Here is a 27,777-nt window from a genome sequence, read left to right on the forward strand (position 1 = left end):
TATAATGACCATGGAACAGCTTTAGAATACTATTTTAACTGAATGTAATGTTTTAAATGTCAATATGTATTAATTTTTAATTTTAAAATATTTAAGCTTATGTTTTATATGTGTTTTTAAGGAATTGAATAATTGCCGTATGTTAGCCGCCTTGACGCCCCTGTGGGGTAGAGAAAGGCGGAGTAGAAATAGGGTAAATAAATAAATAAAATAAATAAAAAGGTGATGGAGTGGCGCATCTTGTAAAAGGGTTTGGCTGGCTGAAAAAAAGATAATTTACATAGTTCAGGGCCTATTTGTAGAGACCTAATGAATCTATTTCCAAATTTCTGCACTTCCAAACAGAACATTCCTACAGCCCAAGTTTTAAAACCACTCAATCAGTTTGTCAAATTAATAAAGAGTTTTCTTCAGACATTCCCATCTGATTTGCTCAACTCCTATAACCAGAAGAGTAGATTTGCAGACGTTGGCCAAGTTCATCTTGTGTTAACTTAATAAGCAAAGCAGGTTTTATCACTTTTGCAAAATGTCAACCTTAAATTGTTGAGGGTCCCAACATACGCTTACTATATAGTGATGGTGGAGGGAAATAGTCTAGTCATTCTGGACACACTACCCTAAAAAATGTCCATCTAAGGTCTTGAAAAATACCAATGAAAGTAGAATGGCATGCTTTAGAAATCAGTATACGAAAAAGCAACACGTCTCTTTTTAAACAAAAAATGAAGCAGCACAACACAGGCACAACACAAAAAATGAGTACAACAATCATGTCTAAGCTGGTGATCTCTTGGCCTTTGTAATACTAAATCACTTTGCTTTAATTCAGTTAAGCAACTGAGAACCCTCTGAGGTCAATGGCCTTTCATTCTGTAAAGAAGTGGTTCCCAACCTTTTTGACTCACAGATGACAGCAGAATGACCAGCTAATGGCATCAGAATGACCAAGCGTCCTCTACTAGAGGAGTTGTGAAATTCAACTTGGCAAATTTCCATTCAGAATGTAGTTTCTACTTTTTGTTTCTTATTCTTTAATTTCATTCAATTTTCATTTATTTTATTTTCCTGGAGTGGCTGCAGAGCTCCTGGGAAGTGCACACACAGCCCTTACAGCTCCGTGTAGAACAGGTTGGGAATTACTGCGCTAAAGAATCCAGCCATTTATCCTTTTGTTTTATCCCATTCTAAGTTCAAGCTAGAGTCTTTGATCCCTTAGCATTCCTTGTTCTGAAGTTCATCAGAGCTCCGAGACACTCGGTGCTCCCACTTTGATCACAGGACTCCGCATAGATACTCATTCTTCAAGAACAGCCTGGGATTCACTTGTCTCCTAATACCATTCCTTGCAACCTATCCTACTTGAAGATGCTATAATCCCCATCTGTTGAGGTGCAGTACAGCAGGTACTCAATAATATCAGCTGAGTTTGGTTCCAGGACCACTGTAGATACCAAAATCTGCGGATGCTCAAGACCCATATATACATACAATGACATAGTAAAATGGCACCCCTTATATGAAATGGCAAAATCAAGGCCTGCTTTTGCAAATTTTTGAAAATATTTTTATAGTTGAATCTGTGGGTGCAGAATCCATGGATATGGAGGGTCAACCATAGCTGACTTGCTTTGTAAGCACACTTCTAGGGGAGAGCCCAAAGCTGCAGGTTCAGCAGAGGCCTTTTGTTGTCTTTTCAGTGCTAGCTGCAAGCAGATTTATTTCCCACAGTCTTTCCAATCTTGTTTTATTTACCTAGTTTTCTTTTATTCTTTGCTGTTTATATTGGTTTCCTGATTATTATTGCCTCAGCTGTTTGTGGGGGGTGTTTAATTGGTTTATGGTTCACTTTTCTCAGAATCTAAATTGTAGCCCTGAGAGGCACTGTATTGCTTTCACATTGACTCAATTATGAGAATTTTTCTCTCTTGTTTTCCATACCATCTAAACCTCCTCAGTTTTCTTCCTGATTAGAAAAGATGAAGAACAAAATAACGCCTCATATTATGATGGGCAAGGAGTTGTTCCTCTCCTATTCCAAACTTACGACAAGTAGCTAGCTAAGCACACTGTCTTCCTCCTCATCTCTCTTATCACACAGTTCTGAAAACAGAGAGAAAACGATTTCTCACAACTGCAAAAATTCTCCATTATAGAAGAACCAGGATGTCAGCACAGAACTCAGAAAAGTTACTGTTTGGACTAACACTCCCAGCATGTCTACTGGGACTGCTAGGAACCAATGTGATTTGTCCCCCTTCATCCAGTTTAAGTAACCAGCAACCCCAGATTTAGTAGAAGAAAAGCCCATTACCATCAGTTTTGCCCAGTACATGAATCACATTAGGTATCTGATTAACAGACTGGTATATTTTGTAACAATCCTGCAAAGTGGCCTTCTTCTGAAATTTTTTTGCTATTCGACTGAAGTCTGGAAATCGACGGAGGATGTCTTCTTGAAGAGACTGCCTTAGCTCTGCATCTTCTACAAAGGCTTCAACCAAATTTAACCTAGGGGAAAGGGGAAAAAATAGTTAAAATGCATAAAGTTTCATCATTTTGAGAGCATTACTTCAATAAATAATGGTACAAAGGTTTTTCTTGCACCAATAGGCAACTCTCCTATGGCGGCTGGAGGGAAAAACACACTGAGAAGAGCCAACATTTACAGACCTTGACAGCTTCTAGCCAGTTTGCTTTGCGGACACTGAAAACATTAATGACAGCATCTACTAAATACTTTAAAACAATGATACTTCAAAGAAAATCGGTGAAAAAAGTGACTCTTCAACAATTTAGCTACACCTTCCCTGAGGTCATATTTTAAAGAAGATTAAATTCAGTCGCCCTTATTATTGTTGACATGTGCATGTGCCTTAAAGTATAATCCTTTGAATTTCATTAAGTTGCCATAAGTCAACATGCAACTTGAAGGCAGGCACGCACGCACGCGCACACACACACATTGAAGATGTAGTACTAATACATTCCTACTTGAATCACTTAAGAAAAAAACCAATATACCCTGTAATTGATGCATCACATACAGGTTTCAGAATCAGTGTCACGTATTCAGACTACACCTGGCCACCATATTTAGTAAGTTTAGAAGCAGTGAGATTATCAGTGTGTAAGTGGTTTAGGTCAGGGGGAATCTCTACCTTTTATTAGCACTTCCACATGCCACCCTCCACCATTAAGACCATGCAAAAGTTCTTTTTGGCTGGGGGATACCATTCCCAGAATCCCCAGCAGTATTACACTTCGAAAATCTAGATTTTCCAACCTGTGCATCACCTTCTAAATTTTTCCATTTTGGAAAAGGATACAGGAAACCCAGTATGCATTCTACATATATAAGAAAAGACCTATATCCACAGGGGATGTGTTTCAGGATTTCGCATGGATGTGCAAAACCATGGGTAATAACAAACCCTATTGAACAAATGACTTCCAACAGAAGTGTGGCACAATGTAGTGTTTGAGAACTTAGCAAATGCCTACAAACGACATATCTTTAGGCACTGCAAGGTTCTATAGGCAGCTTCCAGTGGAAACATAACGTAAAATCACCCGTAGGACCTAGAAAATGCTAGAGAGAACATGCATTATCAGAAAGGGTAAATGAAACCAAGGGCACCAGGACTATGGTTGTGCAGGTCATACTGTACAGGTCTGCAGAGGGATGGAAGGGAAGAGGTGGAATTGGTAAATATTTCTGCTTATTAAATCACTTGCCAAAGCTCTGTCTTTTGAAAAACTGCTGAGTCAAAACATACATCCTTGCCTTCGAGATTAACTCTGAAGCTGAAGGCTATCTCCTTTAAGCCTGCCTGACTCTTCAGAAGAGAGTTATCTCACTGTCCCAACATCCTCAGAAATGCATTTTCAAGGATTAGGGAAAACATCTTTTTGGTGAATACTTCAATTGATGGTGTTCCCTCCCTCAGGAGACTTGGTTGGCTCTGTCTACATTTCTTTCCGAGGCAGGTAAAGCCTTTTTCTGATTGAGGCCAAGTTTTGGTGTTTGAGTTATTTTGCCAAAAGTATCTTTCCAACTGGACATTTATTTCCTTTTAACTATACTGTATTTTTATATATGGTATGATACTTTTTAACCTTTGCATTGAATACATTTTTACTAGACATTACTTTTTTCTGAATATCATGTGAGCTGCCTTGCATCTCATGCTGGAAGACAGGAGGGATATTTAAAAAAACAGCATAAAATAAAAGAGACTAAGAAAACTTTTTGTTTTTAGTTCTCTTTATTGCATTTGTTTTTGGCATCGTGTAGCAGTTTATATTTTTAAAGCGCTCTTAAAAGAAGGTAATAAAGTAGAAGACTTTATGACAAAAGATGATTACAGAAGCAATGGACTATATTTTCCCAAAAACATAATGCAGTCTCTGGGAATTCCTCCAGAGAATATTTTTTTCTTCCGTGTTGCGATGCTTCCTTAACATTAAAATTCCACTTTTTACCTCTGCAGCAAAGCTAAGTGCTCTCGGCTTTTGTTACTTCTTCCGCACCTGCTCCCCACTCTCATAAATGGAGATTTTCTTACATGAAAAGCTCCCCCCCCCCCCCCCCGCCGCCCTTTTTGGTTCTAGGAAGAACAAATTAGGGTAAGGCTTTGATGGCCACAAAGGCACAGAGGGCTGAGATCTGCCATCAGTTCAGTGCACAGCTGTCTTGTTAAATCATGCACTTGCAAGCAGATGGCGGCTAAGGCTGGCATTCTGATAAATGCTCCCAGATTATGTACAAACTTCTAGTGTGATCTTGCTAAGAGTATTACTAGCATTGAACTTCTAGTCTTCACAAACATAGTTGTGGCTGTGGGATTCCAGTTGCAGAAAAAGGCAATCAAAATTATCAAGGGGCATGAGCAGCTGCCCTCAGAAGGTAACAACATTTGGAGCTATTTCATCTGAAGGGTAAAGAGTGAGTACAAAGAGGCATGATAAAAATGCACAGAAGTAAGCCAAATGTAGACTACACAGACAGGGAGGGCTTCTCTCATAATTCCAAAATGTTTAGTATTCCACTAAAGATGAATGGTGCAAGATTCAGGACACATAAGATGACATACATCTTTACAGGGTGCATTCATTATGGAACTCATTGCTCCAAGATGGGGCAGTAAGAAACAGCTTATATAAAGAGAAAATATCGGAAAGTGACCATATGGCACACAAAGGATAGAACCATGCTGGAGACAAAAGTCTACTTAGAATAGGAAATACTGTACATTCTTTGGTGCAAACCACCCTGAACCATATTCTTACACAGATTGACATGATCTACTGAAAAGAAACCATAGTTTACACATTAAATTCTAATTACACATTAGAACATTAGTGTAAGACACAGAAAACAAGTGTGGCATATAGTTTGGAAATCATGCTTGATATGAGCATGCAGGTCAATGTCTATATTGTGCTGTGTTTATCTTAATGAACTGAAGACATCTGCACTTGCACTCTACTACTCTGCTGCTGAGTACACATGCCCAGTGTGAAACACATCTCACCAAGTTAAAACAGTGAATATGGCTCTTGACATGTCGCATTACCACAAGATGTCTATGCCCCACACCACTGGAGAAATTATACTGTTTAGCCAGTATTGTACCACCTGGCCTCCGCCGGAAAGTAGCAGCCAATAATGAAAGGACCAGGGCAGTGACATCACTGCCCCATCCCCTGTTCGGATATCAGCCAGCACGCAAACACCTTAAATCAAGAAATTGTTTTCTAAGACCCACAGAGATATTCGCAGGAACACCTCAGCGAAAAGTCCAAAAGTGGCAGGCTAAAACCCGGAACCTCAAACTATGGCTGATACCAAATGAGAGACTCCGTCCTGGGCACACAGAAGACTGGGCGACTTGGAAGACACTGAACAGACTGTGCTCTGGCACCATGAGATGCAGAGCCAACCTTAAGAAATGGGTAGTCCACGACATGAAAGTGTGAAAAAGAGCAAACCACAGTCCACCTATAACAATGCAGTCTGAGCCCTGCCACATGCACAATGGAGGACCTTCTTATAGCAACACCAGAGGCACGCCAAGTGGACAGCTACTGATCAAAGAACATTTAGTATAATGCCAAGCTTTTAACTTTGTATGTGTTTTTAAATGCATTACAACTGTACCCTCAGTTTGCTTCTGATATGATAAATAAATCTAAATGAACTAACAGACTCCATTCATGAAATTTAAAATTGCTGGCAGGGATGATGAAACTTCATTTCTGGGATAGCCTGACCTAAAAACATAGTGATTACAAATGGTTACCAACAATAGGACTCACAGAGGTTAGCACTATTAATTAGCTCCTTGTCATGGATCCCTCTAAAACTTCAAAGAAGTCTTAAGAGACATCCAAGCCATGAAGGGAAATTTACAACAACCTGTTAATTGCCGCCATCTGGCCTGGTCATGGCTGGGAAAGGAATGGCAGCCATAACATTTGTTATTTAAATAAGCTTAAGGCACATGAGAATGTATAAACAACTGAGTTGAGAGGAAAAGGAGGAGGTTGTATCTGGGGGTATAACACTGGGTCCCCCCGCCCCCCGCCACTTAATGCTCAGAAGTGATTTTCTCTCTAACCTGCATGACTTGGAAATAAAGAATCTACTTCAAGCTCTAGCTGTGAGGAGGTTCCTTCCTCTAGGTTCACACTTCCTGACAGTACCGGTAAAGACTAGCTAGAAGCCACCTGCACTATCAGAGGGCCTATGTTTTTGTCTGTCAGTTGTCTGTCATGTGACCACAAGAAGAAAGGTGCAACTGCACTCATGTTCTGCTTGAGGGTTTCTCATGGGAAACTGATTGGATAGTCCATGAACAGAATGATGGATTGCACTGGCCTTTGGGCTGATCCCAATCTAACTCTTATGTTCGTAAGAAGCCAACATCTGGTGGGGGTTCAAAGAATCTCTGGTCTTAGAGAAAGCATGCAGTCCCCAAGTTACAAATATCCGACTTACAAACAACTCATCGTTGAGAATGGGAATGAGACAATAGGAAGTGAGAGAAATGTACTCCTAAGAAGAGAAATTCACTCCTAAGTTATCATGGGGAAAAGGTGTCTTCACTGAAATTTTCTCACCGATCCTTGTTTCCAGAACAAGCCAAATTTTTCAAAATCTACTTATCACAGTGACAGAAAGTGAGGTGAAATTTTCTGAACAGGAACACAGACAGCAAAATAAACACCACAGGGATATTGACCCTTCCCTATGCTATCCAAAGCTGAAAAATATAAATATTTGGCTGGAATTACACTTTAAAAATGTACCTATTCCAATTTACATACAAATTCAGCTTAAGAACAAAGCTACAGAACCTATCTTGTTTGTAACTTGGGGACTGCCTGTACTCTTCTGCCTCTAGCTTTCTCGCCATTAGCTTTATTCCTGTCTAGAGTACTTGAAAGATGAGAAGAAAAAGGAAAGAGTTGTGGCTGTCCTTTTCTGTATCAGCTAAGTTGTTATCAACAGTCTTCTGGATATTTATTTTCAAAGCTATGTTCCCCAGTGGATTCACTTATTTATTTATTTATTACAATATTTATATCCCGCCCTTCTCACCCAACAGGGGACTCAGGGCGGCTTACAATAAAACGCATATATAAAAATTGTACAATACACTATAAATCAGTTAAAAAAATAACTTTCATAGAATCAAAAAGGTGGGAATAATATGGTCCAATTTCAAAGAGATAAAGACTAAAGAGCAACTTTGCCAAGAACCGCAGAGACATCCAGAAAGTATTCATAAATCACTACTAACTGAAGCGCCAACATGATGGAAATCACTCAATGTTAGTGTTCTTATGTGGTAAGTGGAAGGCTGACACACAGTGAACTGCAGTTTGCTCAAGACAACATTGGTGGCTGAAGCAAAGATTGGATTTTGCATAGATACTACTCTCATTTACAGCCATGGCACATATTGTTGGAGAATATTTCCCACTGCTTTAGAAACAAGAGTGAATGAACGGTCTGGCAGAAAACACTAAGAGGCAATAGCCTATGAGTGCCAGATGCCATCGCCTCTATATAACAGCTATGACTTAGTATTTCTAAATCAAGTTAGAAGGATTTCCCACGAATTGTCTATGCATTCTGTCCAAAGAGCATCCAGATAGCTATAACAGGAAGGTATCTTAATAATGTTTACAGACATGCAGGCCCAGAATCTCTCTCTATCTATAGAAGAAGAACCAATTTAAGAAAGTGGTCCCAATTCCCAATCTGCTAAGCTAATCTAGAAGAATACCATGATTACTGAAATCAAAAGCTCCTGAGGGAAATCAATAGTATTTTATTTGTATATTTCTTCATGGCAAGGGATTGGACTGGCTGTTAGGAATTGTGGGAGCTGAAGTCCAAAACACCTGGAAGGCCAACGTTTGCCCATGTCTGGACAATATGGACTTCGTTGCACCTTCTAACGCTAAAGAGTTATTTTGTATGCCCTTCTCTTGAAAAAAGCTATCCCACAGGGCGACCCAGGACAAAAACTAGGCTCAAGGAGCTCTGGATCAAGGCTTCTCAGGCTATCTGATGTGAGGGATCAGCCATTATTATTTTTTCAGTATACCAGGGAATGCCACCCATTTGTTTTTTTCTTTCTTTCATGAAGACTGACCAGGGACCAGCAGCCAATGGCCTGAAGACTGGTCCCAGTCCAGGGGCTAACACTTTGAGTTGCACTAATTGAAATAATCAGTAGCCTCCAAGAGGACCTGGAGATGAGTCACTCTTTCATCTTGAGCACTTTACCCCCAAAACAGTGAGTCAACACTAACCAGTAGCTATTCTAAACCTTATGCTCCATGGATTATCCCTTTCAGGAATGGCTGTAGCCCTGTTTCCTTAAGGGCAGCAGGAATCAATTCCCCCAATGACTCCTCCAGTGAAATCTACTTAGCTGGCTTGAGTAAGTCAGGGTGGGTAAGGGTCAAGAGAACATTTATACTCCAAACCAAGGGCTGAGTCATGTAGTTCACACAGCTCTCACACAAATATAGTTACGGATATATATTAAAATTCTCTCCCTTCCTGGGGTTCTTCAATATGATTAAATGGAAGCATACTGTAACAGCTGCCTGGAGAGAAGTTCTGAAGCTACATGCTGAGGCATCTAGGTATGGCACAGCCTACACAGTTTTTACTAGCACTCAGCAAAATCCATTACTGCAAATTTGAGAAGCAAAGTACTACTGCTCTGCCACAGCAGAAACACACTTACACACACACACACACTCCATTGTTAGGCTCAAATAGAGTAAATCTGTTTAATCAATTGAACTATAGATGGATATTTTAGATTCCTCCTTGTTGCAACCTCAAAGCACAGGCTGATGCCATGCAAATCTTATTGGATGCTCCTTATCACTCAGATATGTATCTATATCACCCTAACAAGGGCAGTGCAGTGTTGTCTTTTATCTCACAGTTCTCATGTGCAACTCAATAACATTGCATATACTCATTTGATACAACTTAGTCTGACAGTTCAAATTCAGCTATGCAGCCCTTTCCAGATCTTCTGAGGAAGACAATTTCCATTCCTCAATTGTCATCCTTTCTTTTTGATAAACAGTCCTGAGTCACAGGGATGTGAAAAGAAGAGACAATCCAGTAATTCTCTCTTTAGAGCTAATTTAAAAAGATACTATGTTCTGCTTTTAAGGTTATTTCAGAAGTTCAGTAGGCTTTTTTCCCATTTCTGTTGTGTACTTTTCATTTTCTTTCAAAGCACAGTCCTTAGTTCCCACAACTGCTTTTATTGAGAGAACTCAAAACACAAGAACTTCAAAACTGTACTTGCATGGAAGTTTGTTCAGTGCACCATAATTACAGGCAGTATTCAAAAAACATATCCACATCTTCAGCTTCTGTCAAGAAATGACTGTGTTGCCCTAGGTTTCATCTGATAAAGATGGGTGAGGAGGAAAGAGGGGGAGAAAAAAGAAGGAATGCAAGTGTACTACATATGATGGTGCAGCTGGCAAAAAATAGTAAATATTTGGAATGACTAGTGAAAAAAGTAAAGGAAAAAATGTAAGGCCAGATTACAGTTGAACATTTAGAAAATAAAAATAATGACTACATATAATTTACATAAGGTAGAGAATGAAGATATTGAAATAAAGATTTGCCAATCTTTGGCTTATTCATAAATCAAAACTTTCTTTGGGGGTTTATAAAAATGGCCTGGATGGCTTGGATTGTGTATTCCTGATGACAGGGAATTGGAATGGATGGTATTTGTGGTCTCTTCCAACTCCATGATATCACAAAAATTAGGACTGTGATAATGAAATCAGAAGAAGACTAAGACTTGTAGGGACAACTATGAATGAACTAGACAAGATCCTCAAGCATAAAAAAAATCACTGAATATCAAGAACAGGGTCACTGACCATACATCAATTTTTTTTTTTGCATGGCTGTGAAAGCTGACATGAAGAAAATCAATTTGCATGAAATGCGATGCTGGAGAAGAATTCTATGGATCCCAGGGATGGGTTAAAAAAAAACAAATAAACAGAATCAATAGCAAATTAAGCTTTAACTCTCATTAGAAGTGAAGATGACTAATCTGAGACTGTCATACTTTGAACATATATGAGAAGACATGACTCATTAAGAAAAACAATAATGCTTGATAAGGTAGAAGGCAGTAGGAAAAGAGGAAGATCACATGAGAAATGGAAAGATTCAATTGAAAGCCACAGCCAAGTCTGCAAGGCTTGAAAAGAGCTGTTGATGATAGCATGACTCAGAGATCTCTCATTCATAGAGTATTTGATCTCCTCGCCTCATAGTGTCTAATTGGATAGAGACCCTAGGGGTTCTGGGGTTGCCTTTTAAAGGGACACAGCAGTGAGTCCTAACAATAGGGTTACCATAACTCAAGGTTAGCTTGACAGCAATTCACCACCATCACAACATCCCAGCAGTTATCCATCAAATCTACGTGTCAGGATTCTATGTTTAGCATCTGCCAGGTTTGAGATTGTTATCTGAGATTATTTCATGGTGGTATACCTTCAATACTGTTATGCCTTAGTAATATGTTCATGCTGTTGTGACTTACTGATGCTATTCATTATAAGTAATAGATATTATATCTATGTGCTCCAAACTTCAGAGCTAATAGAAACTGAAGTACAGTGGCTACTAATGTTCAGCCGTAGACCTGGAGGACCACAGGTTAAAAAGGCCTGCTCTAGAGATTCCTAGAGAAGTGTTCCTTCTAGAAATTGCTAGGTCCTCCAGCAAAAATGGAGAAGGCTGACTATAGAGTTTCACCAGCGAACCTAGAGATTGCTAGATAGTACATTTTAATCAAATATGTGAACAATCAAGTAAAAAAAATCAAAACCGCAAATGTAGAGGTATGATTATACACTGCCTGTAGAAAGTATTTGCCTTGCACATCCATAAAATGCTTTTAATATTTATTTTATTTCCCATACTTGTATCTCACCTTTCTCACCCCAAAGGAGACTCAGGACAGCATCACATGTTCAAATATAATTTGTTCAAATATAATTAAAAGCTGTATAAGCACTATTCACAAGGTTTTTACAAATCGTTTTAAAAAATTGCAGTTTGACTTACATTTTTAACAATTTGATCTGAGTTTCATAAGATTATTTTTATTCATTTAAAAATCATGGAATTATATGAAATCTGCACAAGTACTCCATGAAAAAGTTCAGCCAGTGCTACTATAGCCACCGCTAGAATTTTATGCATTTTTTCATTCTCAGACTCGCAGTTCATTCTGTCATCAGTTCATGATATCCAAAGTAAACCTTGTGGCTGAAACAATCGACACACTGCAGTAGGAGCAGTAATTAGCCGGGGAAACTAACAGTGTTTAAAAGCTGACCTTACATATTTAAGCTTTGGGTGGCAAGATAAAAGGCAGAGCAGTGTCTTGCCAACATGCCTACTATAGCTATCTGTTCTTGCAATTATTGAAAACCAATGAACTCCAAACATTCAATCAGTTCTAATTGCTTGTGAAAAGGAAAAAATTCTATTTTGAGTTCAGCATTACAGAGAAGAACTTCTCCACAACAGCGACTGCCACAGCAACAGCTTAGTATCAGCCAATACAATTCACTCAAAAAGAGCTCTGCTTAGACTCTGGCTGTGCTTTCTCGTTCCATCAGGACCAATGAAGACTGACAAGGCACAGTGAGGGCTGAGATGGTAGGAGGAAGACACTCACTGATTACTTCTGTAGATGAAAGCCAAGATGGGGTCAGCAAACAAACTCCAGTTATAATGAGATGGAAAGTAGTGGGCATAGTGCACCCTATTATTTAATGTACAGGGACATTAGAATGCCTCCTTAGTAAATGCACATTTCTGATTTGTGCAATTATAACCTCCAGGAATCAATGGCAAATGTGAATCAGATGTGATGATATCCTGGTTCCATATCCTGCACATCTGGATTTGGGCCTGAAACACCAAGTGGGGCACATGGAAAGTAAGCTACAAAGAAACACAATCTGCTACTTGAAGAAGATTATTATTGGATCACAGGACACATCCTAAAGCTTTAGGCTTAGCTTCTAATGCCCTGGCTTTGAGGGGCTTCAGCCAATGTAACTTTGTTTTAACCCTGGTCCTTGAGCAGCCAGATGCTGAGCTGTGAATTCTATCAGAAGACAAGCAAGATAGTTAATCCTCTATGTTAAGTGCCCTCAGGTCTCCAAGAAAGAAAGAGGACCAAAGATTCTGGGGAGGAAGAAAGGAAGACCCCAAAACAGGAAAACATGCAGAATAATCACAGGATGCCTTAAACCTACACCTGTTGATAAACTCTATAAGTTAGCTGGCATTGCTCCCCCGATGTGCGACGGGAAGTTGCTGCAAACTGTGAGAGAAATAAGGTCAAACATTGCGAAAGCCACCCACTGCATGACCATCAGCCTCCTCCCACTAGACTCAAATCAAGGAAAAGCTTCATGAGAACCACCACTCCTCTGAATGTTCTTCCCTCTGGGCAGCTAAACCAGGCAATTCCAACTGGATTCCCCCCCCCCCCCCGCCACCCATGAGGGTCTGCTTTCAGGGGCAAATCAAGAATGGGCAACTTGGAAGTCCCTAAATAGACTCAGAAATGGAGTGGGAAGATCAAAAGCAGAACAAACAACTCCGCATATGTATGCTTGCCCACAATGCCCTGCCTCATGTACCGAGGAAGAGTTGTTTAAAGCTATGGCCAATGTGGTTGCTGTTGTCCGCTTTTGGTCTAAAACTATTTAGTTGCTTGAGATTCCTCTATTTCATCACTTTTAAACTTATTTATTATGCAATGCTTTTGACACTAAATAAATAAAACATTTCTCCAAGAAAGAAAGAGGACCAAAAATTCTGGGGAGGAAAAGAGGAAGACCCCAAAACAAGAAAGGTCCTTCTTTCTACCAATCTATCCATCCACCTACCCATAATGTATATATATGTGCTTTCAAAACATCTATCAACTTGGCAACTCCATGAATTTTATAAGAGTTTCTTACACAAAGAGTACTCAGGAGATGGTTTTTCAGTTCCTTTCTCTGAAATATAACCTGTAGTACCTGGTATTAATTGACAGTTCTCTATCCAAGCACTAAAAGGGCTAACTCTGCTTAGCTTCCAAAATCAGACGGGATCTGAGGCCACACAAAAGTCAGGGTTAAGTGCTACAACTGCAGAGGCTATGTCTGCAGCAAAAGGCAAAGATTCCTATTTGGTGGCCTGGCCCTTTTTAGATGTTTTGGGGATGATAACTGTCATAATTTTTGATCATGGACAACTGTGGCTTATCCTATGAGAGTTGTAAGCCTATCCAAATCTAATCTTGAGGAACTAAGAGGGTGTAGATAAAATTTATAATAATCATTAATAATGATAAACAACACCTTTCTTGGGAACTGCTGCTCACCAGTTGCGGAAAGAGGATACAGTAATGAAAAACACTGTTATGGATCCATGCATCATAGAATATCATTCTCTAAATTGGAAGGAAATTACTTATTTATTACTACTGAATATATATGCTGCCTTTCTCCCGAAGTGGGATCTAAGATGGCGCAAAACCCATAAAACAACATCAGTCAATAACAAAATAAGATAAATAAAAGACTGCCATCTCAATATCATAAAGTAAATGATATAAAATTATTTCAAAACATAGAGAAGTAAAAATTAGAGTACCCACCGCATATGAAGGCTCCCTGGAAACAATTACTCATTAATAGCCTGTTTGAACAATAGGGAATTCACAGGATGGGAACAGCCTCTGAAAAGGTTATCTCTGGTGTTTTCTCAAAGAGCTATACAAAGTCCCAGAATACTTGTAAAGTATCTATACACACAAACGATTGTCTATGTACAAAGAAAATGTGTCCAAATGACATATATTGTTACAGTTCCCCGTACAAAGCTCAATTTGGCCGTACCCGACAAAATGAAAAGGAGCAACAGCTCTAACACAAAAGTTGTTCAAGTCTGGTATTGGTTCCAATACATATAGGCTTCAGGGATACAGTCAATGAAAATATCTTCCAAACAGATGGTTGGTCGTGTTGCTGTATACTGGATTGAAGAAAATAATGATGGAGCACCGCTCTCAAAAAAGTCTTCAAAAGTAAAGTCCAAATAAAGTCTCAAGTCTACAGGGGTCCCGGGTATTTTTGACCCTGTTTCAGGGAAAAACCCCTTCTTCAGGAGTTGTTAAACTCAGCAACAATGAATTTCTATTTAAAACAAAACATAGAGTAACAAGTATTTTACCAGCAGTATTAACAGAAGTAAAGGTAACCCATATAACAGTATTATACTTACATAGTGCTAAATGCTTTCACTGAGTGACTCTGCTTGTGGTGATTTCAACTGCGAGTAATTCTGGAGGTTCATTCAAAGGTTTTTAAAGAGTACTTGAAGGTTTAAAGGAAACAGCTAAAATTAAGTGATTCATTAAGTCCCTGAGGGGAAAAGGTTTTAAACTTAAAGATCCAGTACATTTCCCTTTGGGATAATAGTTTTTCCAAGTCCATGAAAGGTTTTTGAGAGATGCATTCCAGAGCACAAAATTTAAATGAGGTAGATGAATGTTTGTATTGGGTGAAGTGTGAATATAAAAGAGATTCTGTAGATAAATTTTTGATTCTGGATTTATGTTCAGAGATTCTGATTCTCAAGGATCTGGTTGTTTTTCCGATATACCAGAGATCACAGTCACATGTCAAGAGGTAGATTACATTGCTGCTATTACAAGTAGAAAAATGTTTTAGTGTGGTGCCCACTTTGTTCCTATGATTATATATCTCCTTAGTCTTCCAAGATTGAGGACAACACTTACAGTGACCACAAGGATAATGGCCTCTCAGGGTGCTCTTCGGTGTACTAATGGGAGTGATTAAATCTGTATGGATTAAATATTCTCTAATATTTTTAGTACGCCTGTTTCCAAAAATAGGTAATTTATCACAACCTGAAATATCTTGAAGAAGATGCCAGTGCTTTTTTATAATTTGGATTATGTGTTTGGAGTAATGCGATAATTCTTGTGTCCAGATAATTTGATTTTTAGTTGGTTTAGCAGATTCTTTCAGTAGGGTGGTTCTATCAGTTTTTTCAGCTTTAATTAATGCCTTTTTGATGACATGTTTAGGATAGCCTCTACTTCTAAACTCCTGGCTTAAGGTCAGGCTTTCATGAATGAAGTGTTCATTAGAGCTTGAGTTACGCTTTAGTCTAAGTAGTTGTGAAAATGGAAGATTGGTCTTTAAACCAAAGTGGTGGAAGCTGTTATAATGAAGAAAAGAATTTTTATCTGATGGTTTTCTGAAGTTCTTGACCAAAAGTTTGTTATGATATTTATACACAGTAACATCTAAAAAATTGATATGTGACAGGTTGAGATGACTGGTAAACTTAATAGACGTATGTATAGTGTTAATCCAATTAGAGAATCCTACTGCGGCCTCAGTTGTTTTAAATACTATGAATATATCATCAATAAATCGGCCATAGTATATTATATTAGCATAGTACATATTTAAAGATGGATTAAGCAATATAGTGTTTTCTAAATGTGCCATGAATAGATTGGCAATCGATGGGGCTAACGGACTTCCCATAGCAACACCGAAGGTCTGAAAGTAAAATTGGTTTTGAAAACGGAAATAATTTTTCTCCAGTACTATATCTAACAGGTCCATCAAGAAATGTGTAGGTGGTTGCAATTTTGTTCTCCTACGAAGGATATTCTCTATGATGGTACGAGCCTCATCTAGTGGAATGTTAGTATAGAGTGAGGTGACATCAATCGTAACTAAAATGCTGTCCTCCTCAATTTTGAGATTTTCTATGATATTAATGAAGTGCTTTGTGTCTTTAATGTAGGAATCACAGAGAGGGACAAATGGTTGGAAAAATAAGATAAATAAAAGACTGCCATCTCAATATCATAAAGTAAATGATATAAAATTATTTCAAAACATAGAGAAGTAAAAATTAGAGTACCCACCGCATATGAAGGCTCCCTGGAAACAATTACTCATTAATAGCCTGTTTGAACAATAGGGAATTCACAGGATGGGAACAGCCTCTGAAAAGGTTATCTCTGGTGTTTTCTCAAAGAGACCTGTGATGATGGCACTGCCCAGAGGCTCTTATACTCGGTATCAGGTTCATAAAATAATAATTCAGGACTTCCAAATTCAGACTGACAGAGTTTTGGAGTGCAATACTCCTGACCTCACGATCATAGAAAAAAAAAAAACTAAGTATGGATCGCCCATGTTGCAATCCCAAGTGACAGCAGAATTGATGAGAAGCAACTGGAAAAATTGACACGATACGAGGATTTAAAGACTGAACTGCAAAGACTCTGGCACAAGCCAGTAAAGGAGGTCCCAAGGATGACCGGCACACTGGGTGCAGTACCTAAAGATCTTAGCTTGCACTTAAGCACAATTGGCACTGACAAAATTACCATCTGTCAGCTGCAAAAGGCCACTCTACTCAGATCTGAACGCATTATTCACCAATACATCATACAGACCTAGACACTGACGTGTCTGACGTGTGATCAAATACAAAAGCCAGCATAGTGACCTTGTTTGCTGTGTATTAATCTTGTTGTGTATCTATTTATTTATTTATTTATTTTATACACTGCTCTTCTCCCCCAGAGAGAAAATTATTTCTTGTCCACCTTTCCTCATGGCTCGAGGCACGTCACAGCACATATAGGAGGATAACAGACAGCCTAGGAAAGCATTCTCTGTTTTCATTCCTATTTAATCTTCAACTCTATGCTATTTTGACAAAATAAACCCAAGAGGGGGAGGAGGGGAAGAAAAGGAATTACACAACAAGTCCGCATTAGATTTACATGTAAGACATAGCAGGCAACATTATTGCTGTTTCACATTCATTTTAAGTTGGTGTGTTTAGTGGTTGGGAGTGGGTGGTGAAAAGTTAAATTTTTATGCTGTCAGAGGCATTAAAACACTACTTGGTACTGGTAGCCATAATTCAGCTTCACGCTAGGTTTTATATTATATAGATTCTAGAGCTCAGTACCAGAGTGTTCAATTGCTTTTAATGAATTGTTTATTAGCATGCAACTGTGATTATAAGGATGAAAGCTAGAGGCACTTTTGTCAAAGGGTCTTTTTAAAAAAAAAGAGAGAGAGAGAGAGAAGCATTAACTGCAGTGGAGTATCTAGTTTTCTACGTACAGCCATAGCTAGGTTTCATGGAGGGGCATACCTAGATATATTTAAAGGTACTAGATCCATCTGATCTTGGACAGTAAGCATAATCAGCCCTGGTTAGTACTTGGATAAGAGACTAGGTGCAGTAGGCTCTGTTTCATAAGAAAAAATGGCAAAACCATCACTCCTTGCCTAAGAAGAGCCTATGAAATTCAAATCACTATAGGCCAACAAAGGCAGAAATTCCAGCCAGAAGTTCTACCTTATCCTCACTCCTCATATATGCCAAGAATTATCACAATCTGCAGTCTACAATATTTCTAAAGTAGTAGGATTATACATGGTTATACTGTAATTATAGAATCATAGAACAGAGTTGGAAGAGACGTCATGGGCCATCCAGTCCAACCCCCTGCCAAGAAGCAGGAAAATTGCATTCAAAGCACTCCCGACAGATGGCCATCCAGCCTCTGCTTAAAGGCCTCCAAAAAAAGAAACCTCCACCACATTCCGGGGCAGAGTTCCACTGCCAAACAGCTCTCACAGTGAGGAAGTTCTTACTGATGTTCAGGTGGAATCTCCTTTCCTGTAGTTTGAAGCCATTGCTCCATTGTGTCCTAGTCCCCAGGGCAGCAGAAAACAAGCTTGCTCCCTTCCTCCCTATGACTTCCCCTCACATATTTATGCATGGCCATCATGTCTCCTCTCAGCCATCTCTTCTGCTGGCTAAACATGCCCAGCCGCTCCTCATAGGGCTTGTTCTCCAGACCCTTGATCATTTTAGTCACCCTCCTCTGGATACATTCCATTTGTCAATGTCTCCCTTAAATTGTGGTGCCCAGAATTGGACACAGTATTCCAGGTGTGGTCTGACCAAGGCGGAATAGAGAGGTAACATGACTTCCCTGGATCTAGACACTCTACTCCTATTGATGCAGGCCAAAATCCCATTGACTTTCTTAGCTGCCGCGTTACATTGTAGGCTCACGTTTAACTTGTTGTCCACGAGGACTCCAAGGTCTTTTTCTCACGTACTGCTATTGAGCCAGGCGTCTTCCATTCTATAGCTTTGTATTCCATTTTTTTCTGTCTAAGTGGAGTTTCATCTTCATTCATGCAGTCGTTTCCAACTCTTCGTGACCTCATGGACCACTCCACGCCACAGCTCCCTAAGTGGAGTATCTTGCATTTGTCCCTAATGAACTTCATTTTGTTAGTTTCAGCCCATCTTTCTAATCTGTTAAGATCGTTTTGAATGCTACTCCTGTCTTGAGTATTTATTAGCTATCCCTCCCAATTTGGTATTGTCTGCAAACTTGATGATCATGCCTTCTAACCCTTCGTCTAAGTCATTAATAAAGATGTTGATCAAAACCTAACAAGTAATAGAAGCCAATTATTAATACAAGTGCATATGATTGACAATGATAAATATAAGGATCTTGAACTCAAAACACGTAGTATGTTATGGTAGCATCTGAGAAACCTGGTGGAGGAAATTCCAAGGAAAATGTTAATATGCAAAATAATTGAATAAAAATGTATAAAAGCAGTTTTAAAAGTTGTGCTGAATAAGACAGCAGGTGCTTCATTAAAATTTAGTAGATGGTTGGAAGGGCAAGAAATAGGACAACCTTCTAGGAAGGATGATAAGAGGATAGGCTGATAAGGAGCAACAGGGGCAAAACAAACACAGGCCAGGTCTAATTGTGTTAAGAGATAGACCAGAATGTAAATAATTGGGTGGTTACATCGCTCACTTCCACCAATTATTGGCAAAGACAAGCAGCATATTGGTGGTCACTGTAAGTACATATTACAATACATTTGAAAGGGAAGCAAAAAAGAAAAATCCAAACTGGCAACGGAAACATAGCTTTAGATCTACTTTATAAAATGTGCAGTTCTCCCCCTAGTTTTTGCTTTGATTATAAACTAACTGTGTTTGTAAGTGAACAGGCTACTTAAATTTTCCAAAAGCCTAAGTAAGATGACTACTTATTGTATGAATATTGTCAGGATGATAACACATGAGGGATTATCTCATTTTTATCTTCAATATGCCATGAAACCTTAGTGCCGAGCTATAGCGTGCCTGTATTTTTCTCCACTTGTTTCCTTTTTCTTCCTATTGATCTGTCAAAACTCCTTTTCCCTTTTCTTCTCTCACTTTTTGCTGGAACTGTTCCGACTTACAAACAAATTCAATTTAAGAACAAACCTATAGACACTATCTTGTTTGTAACTTGTAACTACTGTCAAGTTTTATATATGCTTTTGAGGACAACAGTTACTGAAGTAATGCAACTCTCCGATTACAATAGAATTACTGATCAAGATTATCTTACTCCATACAACTAGTACCTTCTATAGTGCAATATGCCACAATACATATTTCAGTGGCTGTAATCTCTTCTGGAAGATTCAAGGTGATACATGGTAAGGAGACCAAAACTATATATCTGCAAGCCTCCTTAACTCCCCTCTGGGGTTGAGAAAGACAGGATATAAATATAGTAAATAAATAAATAAAACAAAATATAAGAAACTAGCTTCATATGTTGGGCTTTGTTGTGTTGTCTGCAGGTTGCACACAGTCCTTGGGATCCCATACCTTTCTCACACAAATTAAATGGCCTTAACACCACCAAGATCAATCCTAAAACAGTCCCAAATGTGGTGGTTTGCTTCCCATTCCTGCCCCCAACCAATACCAGAAGAAAACCCAATCAAAAGTGCAGAAAATTGGCCAGAAGGGACATGATGCCATTTACAGCATGCTGAAAAAATGGTGCAGCTTCCCTGTGGAGATGTGAAAACAAAGTGGAATTAGACACTATAGCAGTGGTTCTCAACCTGTGGGTCCCCAGGTGTTTTGGCCTACAACTCCCAGGAATCCCAGGCAGTTTACCAGTTGTTAGGATTTCTGGGAATTTAAGGTTAACAAATCTGGGAACCCACAGGTTGAGAACCATTGCACTATAGAGTGACCATGGTGCATCTTGATATATACAGCAGTAAAATGAAGAAGGCAGCCACTTGCAGATAAAAACAGTCATAGTCACACTGTGGTTGTGAGTTTTACATTTTTTAAAAATTCACATATTTAACTAAAAGTGTTATCTCTCGTAGTCTCTAGGGGTTTTCCAGTATGACTCTATACCTCCTCTGATCATATGGGAGGACCTAGAGGTTTTGAGAACTAATTCCTCCCTAGGGTTCCAACAGGAAAGTTCCTACATCGTCTGTACATTCCTACATCTATACTGTAAGTCAACCTTCCAGAATATGTTCGTCTATTGAAGATATTTCTGGAGCGGCAAGTATGAGCCGGAGTCCTGTGGCCTTGTAACACAGCAGGGGCACTGACTGGCATTAAGAATCCTTTTCATTTTTCATTGACCCACAAGGGAGCCACACAGCCTTCACAGTGATTTTGTCATTTCTAAGAAAGGGTCTGTAAATCAACATTAGCTTTATAAAAAGGTCAGATACTCAACTGCTAACATGCCCAATGTAAAACTCAGGCTGGTGCCACAAAAGCAGTTTTTTACAATACAGAAAGACCACACCACATTACCTACCATGACACAATAGTTTGGAAACATGGGAATTTTACTTTTAGAAGATCTATAGCCCTCCCTGCATAAAGTTCTGATGCCTCACTAAATTACAGCTCCCATGTTTCCATAGTAATGAACCACGGCAGTTAAGGTGGTATCAAACTGCACTATCCTACAGTGCAGATGCATCCCAAGTATCTAGTATGGTAAGGTAAAGGTAAAGGTTTCCCCTGACGTTAAGTCCAGTCATGTCTAACTCTGGGGGTTGGTGCTCATTTCCATTTCTAAGCCGAAGAGCCAGCGTTGTCTGTAGACACCTCCAAGGTCATGTGGCCAGCATGACTGCATGGAGCGCCGTTACCTTCCTGCCGGAGCGGTGCCTATTGATCTACTCACATTGGCATGTTTTCGAACTGCTAGGCTGGCAGAAGCTGGAGCTAACAGCAGCGCTCACACCGCTCCCGGGGTTTAAACCTGGGACCTTTCGGTCTGCAAGTTCAGCAGCTCAGTGCTTTAACACACTTCGCCACCAGGGCTCCTTGGTGGTACTCATACTGTATCAGAGTAGAATTAGAAGAAAATTTATTAGGTTGGATCCAGACTATTATTTTTAGCACTTCTGATTGCGTTTTCAAATAACTGCAATTAATATAATTTGGATGCAACCCAACACATTGTGTGGGAAACATGTTAATTTATTTTGGCCAATATAACAGATGTGAGGAAGAGAAAACTCACAAAGGTGACTCAGGCACTAAAAAGGATATCCTTACCACAAAGGGCATATGAAGCTCTCCAGCTAAATTATGTTGTTTGTTATTTTAACATATTAGTCACATTTATACTCTGCATTTTCCCTACTGAATTCAAATATGTTTTTCAAAGCTCACATAGAATACCATAAGCAACCATCCTCTATACTGCAGGAATAACAGCTGCTATTTTTTAAAATTAGAGCAAGGGATAATACTATTTTATTTCTGGGTTCTATATATGCATATGAACGCTGTATAGTGAAAATAAATTGAAACGTGGCACTGGAGCAGAGATTTATAAGGATACCTTGATCTGCCAAAAAGACAAACAGATGAGTTTTTAGAGCAAATCAAGCCTCAGACAAAATGACAATACTGAGGCGATTATATTTTACACATATCATGAAAGAAGATGCCTCCCGTGAAAAGATGATAATGCAATGCCAATAATGCCCAATAAGATAGAAAGATGCAGAAAACGAGGACAACTACATTACAGGTAAACTGACTAAATCAAGGAAATCACAGCCCTAACTTCACAAGATCTGAGCAGGACTCTTAATACAGGGTTTTCCATTCACAGTAAAGTGAAGCCAATTTGACAAGATACAACAACAACAAATTGAGAATACAATTTCAGGTGTACAATTCCTAAGACTATGTATAAAAAACCACAGCTTTCATTTCAAAATATCTCTGCCTTTAAAAACCACAGGGAATGGTACAAAACTGTGAAGGCAAAAACAGACTAAAAAAGCAGAAGCTTAAATTCACACAATTTCAGAACACATCCCACCCATGTTTCTTTGCTTCAAATTGCTTGCTTTGAACAAAACAACATACAATTGTGTTTAATACGCCAAAGAATGTTTTCAGTGCACCAAGCATTGCCTAGTGTGTTCCTATTTCATGTCGGTGGTATGTACAGAATTAAATATATTCAGGATGTTATTTAAAGCTGCCGACTATGACCTAAGTCCAAAAACTGGTAGCAGTGGAGTAGTGCATTGTCTAGACACTTCCAAGCATCAAGAGTCAGAAAGAGAAAAAGAATCCAGCTTCCTTCTTCTTTTATTTATTTACCTTTCCTCTATTTTGTTCTTGTCCATCAAGGGCTGTTTGATCCACTGGTTCACCAGCCTCTGTCCTTGAGGTGTTTTGCACTTATTTAACAATCCAGATAGAGACTGTGTACTTTGGGTGTTACCTGATGAACCCTGAGTAGGAAAAAAAATACACAATCTGGTATAAAGTCAATCAAAACCCAGCAGTCTTATTATTTTAAAATCCACTTTAAAAGCAAAAGAATTATGGCAGAAGAGGACATGTAAAATGTCTATACCTTAAGTACTTTTTATGCTTTAGTTTTATTGTAATGTACAATTTAACATTTGGGTAAGCAGTTGTAAAATATAATCCACCCTTTCATCAAGAAAAGAAGAGAAAATTCAAAGGAAGATAAGACATGTTCAGTGAAGAGATGAGCAGAGGAAGAGAAGAACAACAACAAGGAGATAGAAGACTCCCCTCCATGCATAATTGTGCAAATGTACCACATTTGATGGCAAATGGGAGTCTAGAAGCCCAACTGTGAAGCCAAATCAGAGAACAGCCTCTTTTAAAAAACAAATAAAACCCACTTAGAGCTTGGAAATAAAACACTGGTCTCCACAGGGGTATATCCTGAGATCAATACTACTTGAAAGCATCCCTGCTAGGTTTATAATGTGACTTATATAATCAGCCTTTCCTCATGTTAAAATAGATACTGACATATTATGTGGAAAAAAGTTTTCTTCAATATATTTTGTCTTTTCAAATGCTATCTGATCCACCAAGGCTGCTCAATTTGTCTTATATGCTTCCAGAGCAAGGAAAGGCGGCTACCCAAATTCAGGGTGGGCTGGAGAGCTAAACATACCACTCATCAGACCTAGGAGGGCTGTCTCTCACTCCATCTCTGGGGGACGCAACATATGGTCATTGGGACAATTCTGCTGTCTTTTGGCACCTCTAGCTTGGAGGAAAGGTTCCCCTAAACCAAAAACATGGCTCAAGCATAATGAAAATGTCCCCGTGGCATCTGATTAAGAAAATTTCTTAATTTCTAAAAAAGCCAATGCAATTCTAGTCTGAATCAATAGGAGTATAGTGTCTAAATCAAGGGAAGTCATAGTCCCATTCTCTTCTGCTTTGCTCAGACTTAACCTGGAATAACACTGTGTCCAGTTCTGGGCACAACCATTCAAGAATTGACTTGTCGGTTCAAACAACTGAGCAATCAAAATGGTCAAAAGTTTGGAGAAAAGAAAGCTGAGAGGGGGTCTGATACTCATGTTTACATATTTGAAATGATGTCACATTGGAGAGGGGAGGGAGCTTGTTTCCTGTTGTTCTACAGCAGTAGTTCTCAACCTGGGGTCCCCAGATGTTTTAAGCCTTCAACTCCCAGAAATCCTAAAAGCTGATAAACTGGCTGGGATTTCTGAGAGTTGCAGGACAAAAACATCTCAGGACCCCACGTTGAGAACCACTGCTTTATAGACAATGACACAAAGCAATGGATTGAAATTGCGGGAAAAGAATTTCCACCTAAACATTAGGAAGAACTTCTTGCTCGTAAGAACTGTTTGGAATATGCTGCCTCAGAATGTAGTGGAACCTGCTTTTCTGGAGGCTGTTAAACAGAGGCTGGATGGCCATCTGTCAGAGATGCTTTGACTGTGTATTCCTCCAAGGCAAGGGATTGGACTAGATGGCCCTTGTGGTCTCTTCCAACTCTATGAATCTACGATTCTGGCAATTTAACAAAAACACTTCTTGAAAAATGGGGAAACCCTCACCACACAGGAATGGGGGAATTTCATGTGCAAATAGCATGGGAAACCTTTGATCAAGGCCCTTCGGCTTTACATTTTAACAAAATCAGAACATGTTCAAACCATTTTTGCCCTAAACCCACAAACTCACAAAGAGTGGACATATACCCATACTCCCAAATGTTACTGTAGTCTCTCTCAAAACTAGTAACCAGAACTGACATGGCGTCACTTCCTAACAACATTTTGAGAAGGAAGGCAGAGGATAACGAAGGAATTATGACATGCAGAGAGGGGAATTTGATGGAAATAAACTCAAGGCTCCCATACAGTTGCTCACTGCTGTTTTGAGGATAGTATTCACACTAAGAGCCAAATATCAAACAAGGGATGCCTAGAGGTAAAACAATGGCAGCCAACATTCTCTTCTCACTCACCCCCTCATCTTTGTAAATATTTTGTTTTCACCTAATGTACCCTGGCAGATAAATCTAATTAAGTAGAAAAATTCTAAGACATTCTGAGTAGGAGAGCCTGGTGATTTCTGCTGACAATGGATCTTGACCCAACTTGGCATGCATACCCACCGTGACCAATTTTAATTACTGGTGGGGTTTGGGTGGCAATGTCAGAAAACAATGGGAGTTATTACTTGCCCATATGCAAATGTGGGAATTGTAGTTCATTCAGATCCTTATGCATTTTCTAATTGGACCATTCATTAAAAAAGAATAAATATTTTTCTAACAAATAGCGTTCCAAAGACCTAACAAGGGCATCATCGGTTACCTAAGCTAGTTTATTAAATTTATACACCACTTTTCTCCCAAGTGGAGCTCCTATGCGGCTCAGCCAATACAATCCCAATTTAGAAACAATTGTAAACAGTATAATGCTATTTTGTAAAGGTGTAAAAGTTAAAAACATCTCTATATATGAAAGTCAAATTATGTATGTATGTATGTTGGTTTATACCAAAAGGCTCCTACACAGCTTAATCTGAGCCCTTAATTTTCCAATTTAAAATAATTGAGAGGCTTGAACTGTTGTAGCCCAGCAGCAGTTACAGCAGGCAGGGGCTGATGGGTTCACAGATAACTTAAGAGTCAGATGGGATTGTGGGCTTTCCTGGGATTCATTCTGATGCAGGCCCTGGGATTCCATCTCATGTAGAGTCAGAAATTCAAAGTGCTTCAGACACAGAGACAGGCACAGATGGGCCTGAGAATGTAATTGCCTCTGAATCTCAAGGCTTCAAGGCCAGTCACAACAGTTGGAATCATTATCTCCAGATAAGAAATCTAGCAAAGACAAATTGATGAGAAATTCTCATGGGAAAGCACCTGGTGACACTGACCTAAACCAGGAAGCTTGCCTGCAAATTCAAGCAGATGGCCAGCTTTGCAGGTCAACATGCCTTTATAGGAAGCAAAAATTCCAGGGAAGATGTAATGCTTTCATGTCTGTTTACTAGGAGCTAACGGGCACCCTGCTCTTCAGGTCAGGCAGCGAGGCTTTCAAGTTACAGCCAGGTCTGGATTCTCTAGTTCTTCTCTTGGTTTTGTGACTCAAATATTCTGGGAGTTTTTCCATGTTCATGTTCTGTATCCTTGTTCAAGTTTTCCTTATAGACTCAAGTTTCTTTTGGTTTTTGGGACTATTCTTGAACTGCCTTGCTTTTGGGTTTACAAGATACATCTGATTGCTGCCTTTTTGGATTCTACACCTTCTTACTTATCCCTGCTTTTTACTATATATCTTTTGTGTGTTTTTACAATAAACCGTTTGCCTTTACTCTGAACTCTGGTGTGGTGCTCTGGTCATAAATGGCTTCAGGTCTGTGGTGTGGCATAAACTTTAAAAACCACCCCTTTTGGACCCAGAGCTGAGAGAAGAGAAAGAACAAAGCAAATAGGCTCTGGCTAGGCAAAATGGTTCTGTCATGTTACTGGGAAAGAAAGGGAACAAAGCAGATTGGCTGCTGCTATGTGATGTGTCGAAGGGAGGGTGAGGGAAGGGACAGGGAAAGGGAAGAGGGAGAAGAAAGAAAAAAGGAGGGAGGAAAAATGTATGAGAAAAAATACTGGCTTGCTCTCCCGCCCGGGCTGTGGCGCAGGCGGGAGAGCAAGCCAGCTGCAATTAACTGCAATGAATCACTCTGACCAGGAGGTCATGAGTTCGAGGCCGCTCAGAGCCTATGTTTGTTTGTCTTTGTTCTATGTTAAAAGGCATTTAATGTTTGCCTATATGTGTAATGTGATCCACCCTGAGTTCCCTTCGGGGTGAGAAGGGCGGAATATAAATGCTGTAAGTAAATAAATAAATAAATAAAAAAGGGAGGAAGGAAGGAAGGAAGGAAGGAAGGAAGGAAGGAAGGAAGGAAGGAAGGAAGGAAGGAAGGAAGGAAGGAAACGAAGGGACAAAGAAAGGGAGGGAAAGAAAAGAAAGAGAAAGGAAATAAAAGAAAAGTATATGAGGTAAAGCAAAAGAAGGAAGGAAGGAAGGAGGGAGGGAGGGAGGGAGGGAGGGAGGGAGGGAGGGAGGGAGGGAGGGAGGGAGGGAGAGGAAGAAAGTGTGTGAGGGAAACAGAGGAAGGAAAGAAAATGCATACCCAGTCAGTATATATATACAGTAGAGTCTCACTTATCCAAGCTAAACGGGCCGGCAGAAGCTTGGATAAGCGAATATCTTGGATAATAAGGAGGGATTAAGGAAAAGCCTATTTAACATCAAATTAGGTTATGATTTTACAAATTAAGCACCAAAACATCATGTTTTACAACAAAATTGACAGAAAATGTAGTTCAATATGCAGTAATGTTATGTTGTAATTACTGTATTTATGAATTTAGCACCAAAATATCATGATATATTGAA

At 39.3% G+C, this 27,777-nt stretch overlaps 1 protein-coding gene across 1 annotated transcript in view; it reads right to left on the reverse strand.

Moving 5' to 3' along the window:
- Positions 1–27,777, reverse strand: part of msh2 (mutS homolog 2) — a 76,071-nt gene that overhangs the window by 36,340 nt on the left and 11,954 nt on the right. The window contains exons 6-7 of the mRNA XM_062970472.1: positions 23,165–23,298; positions 2,315–2,511 (exon numbers count right to left, since the gene is read on the reverse strand). Coding sequence (XP_062826542.1) covers positions 2,315–2,511; positions 23,165–23,298 — 331 coding nt within the window. The remainder of the gene's footprint in view (positions 1–2,314; positions 2,512–23,164; positions 23,299–27,777) is intronic.

Source organism: Anolis carolinensis, chromosome 1 (genome assembly GCF_035594765.1).
Source record: "Anolis carolinensis isolate JA03-04 chromosome 1, rAnoCar3.1.pri, whole genome shotgun sequence".
Taxonomy (NCBI): Eukaryota; Metazoa; Chordata; class Lepidosauria; order Squamata; family Dactyloidae; genus Anolis; species Anolis carolinensis.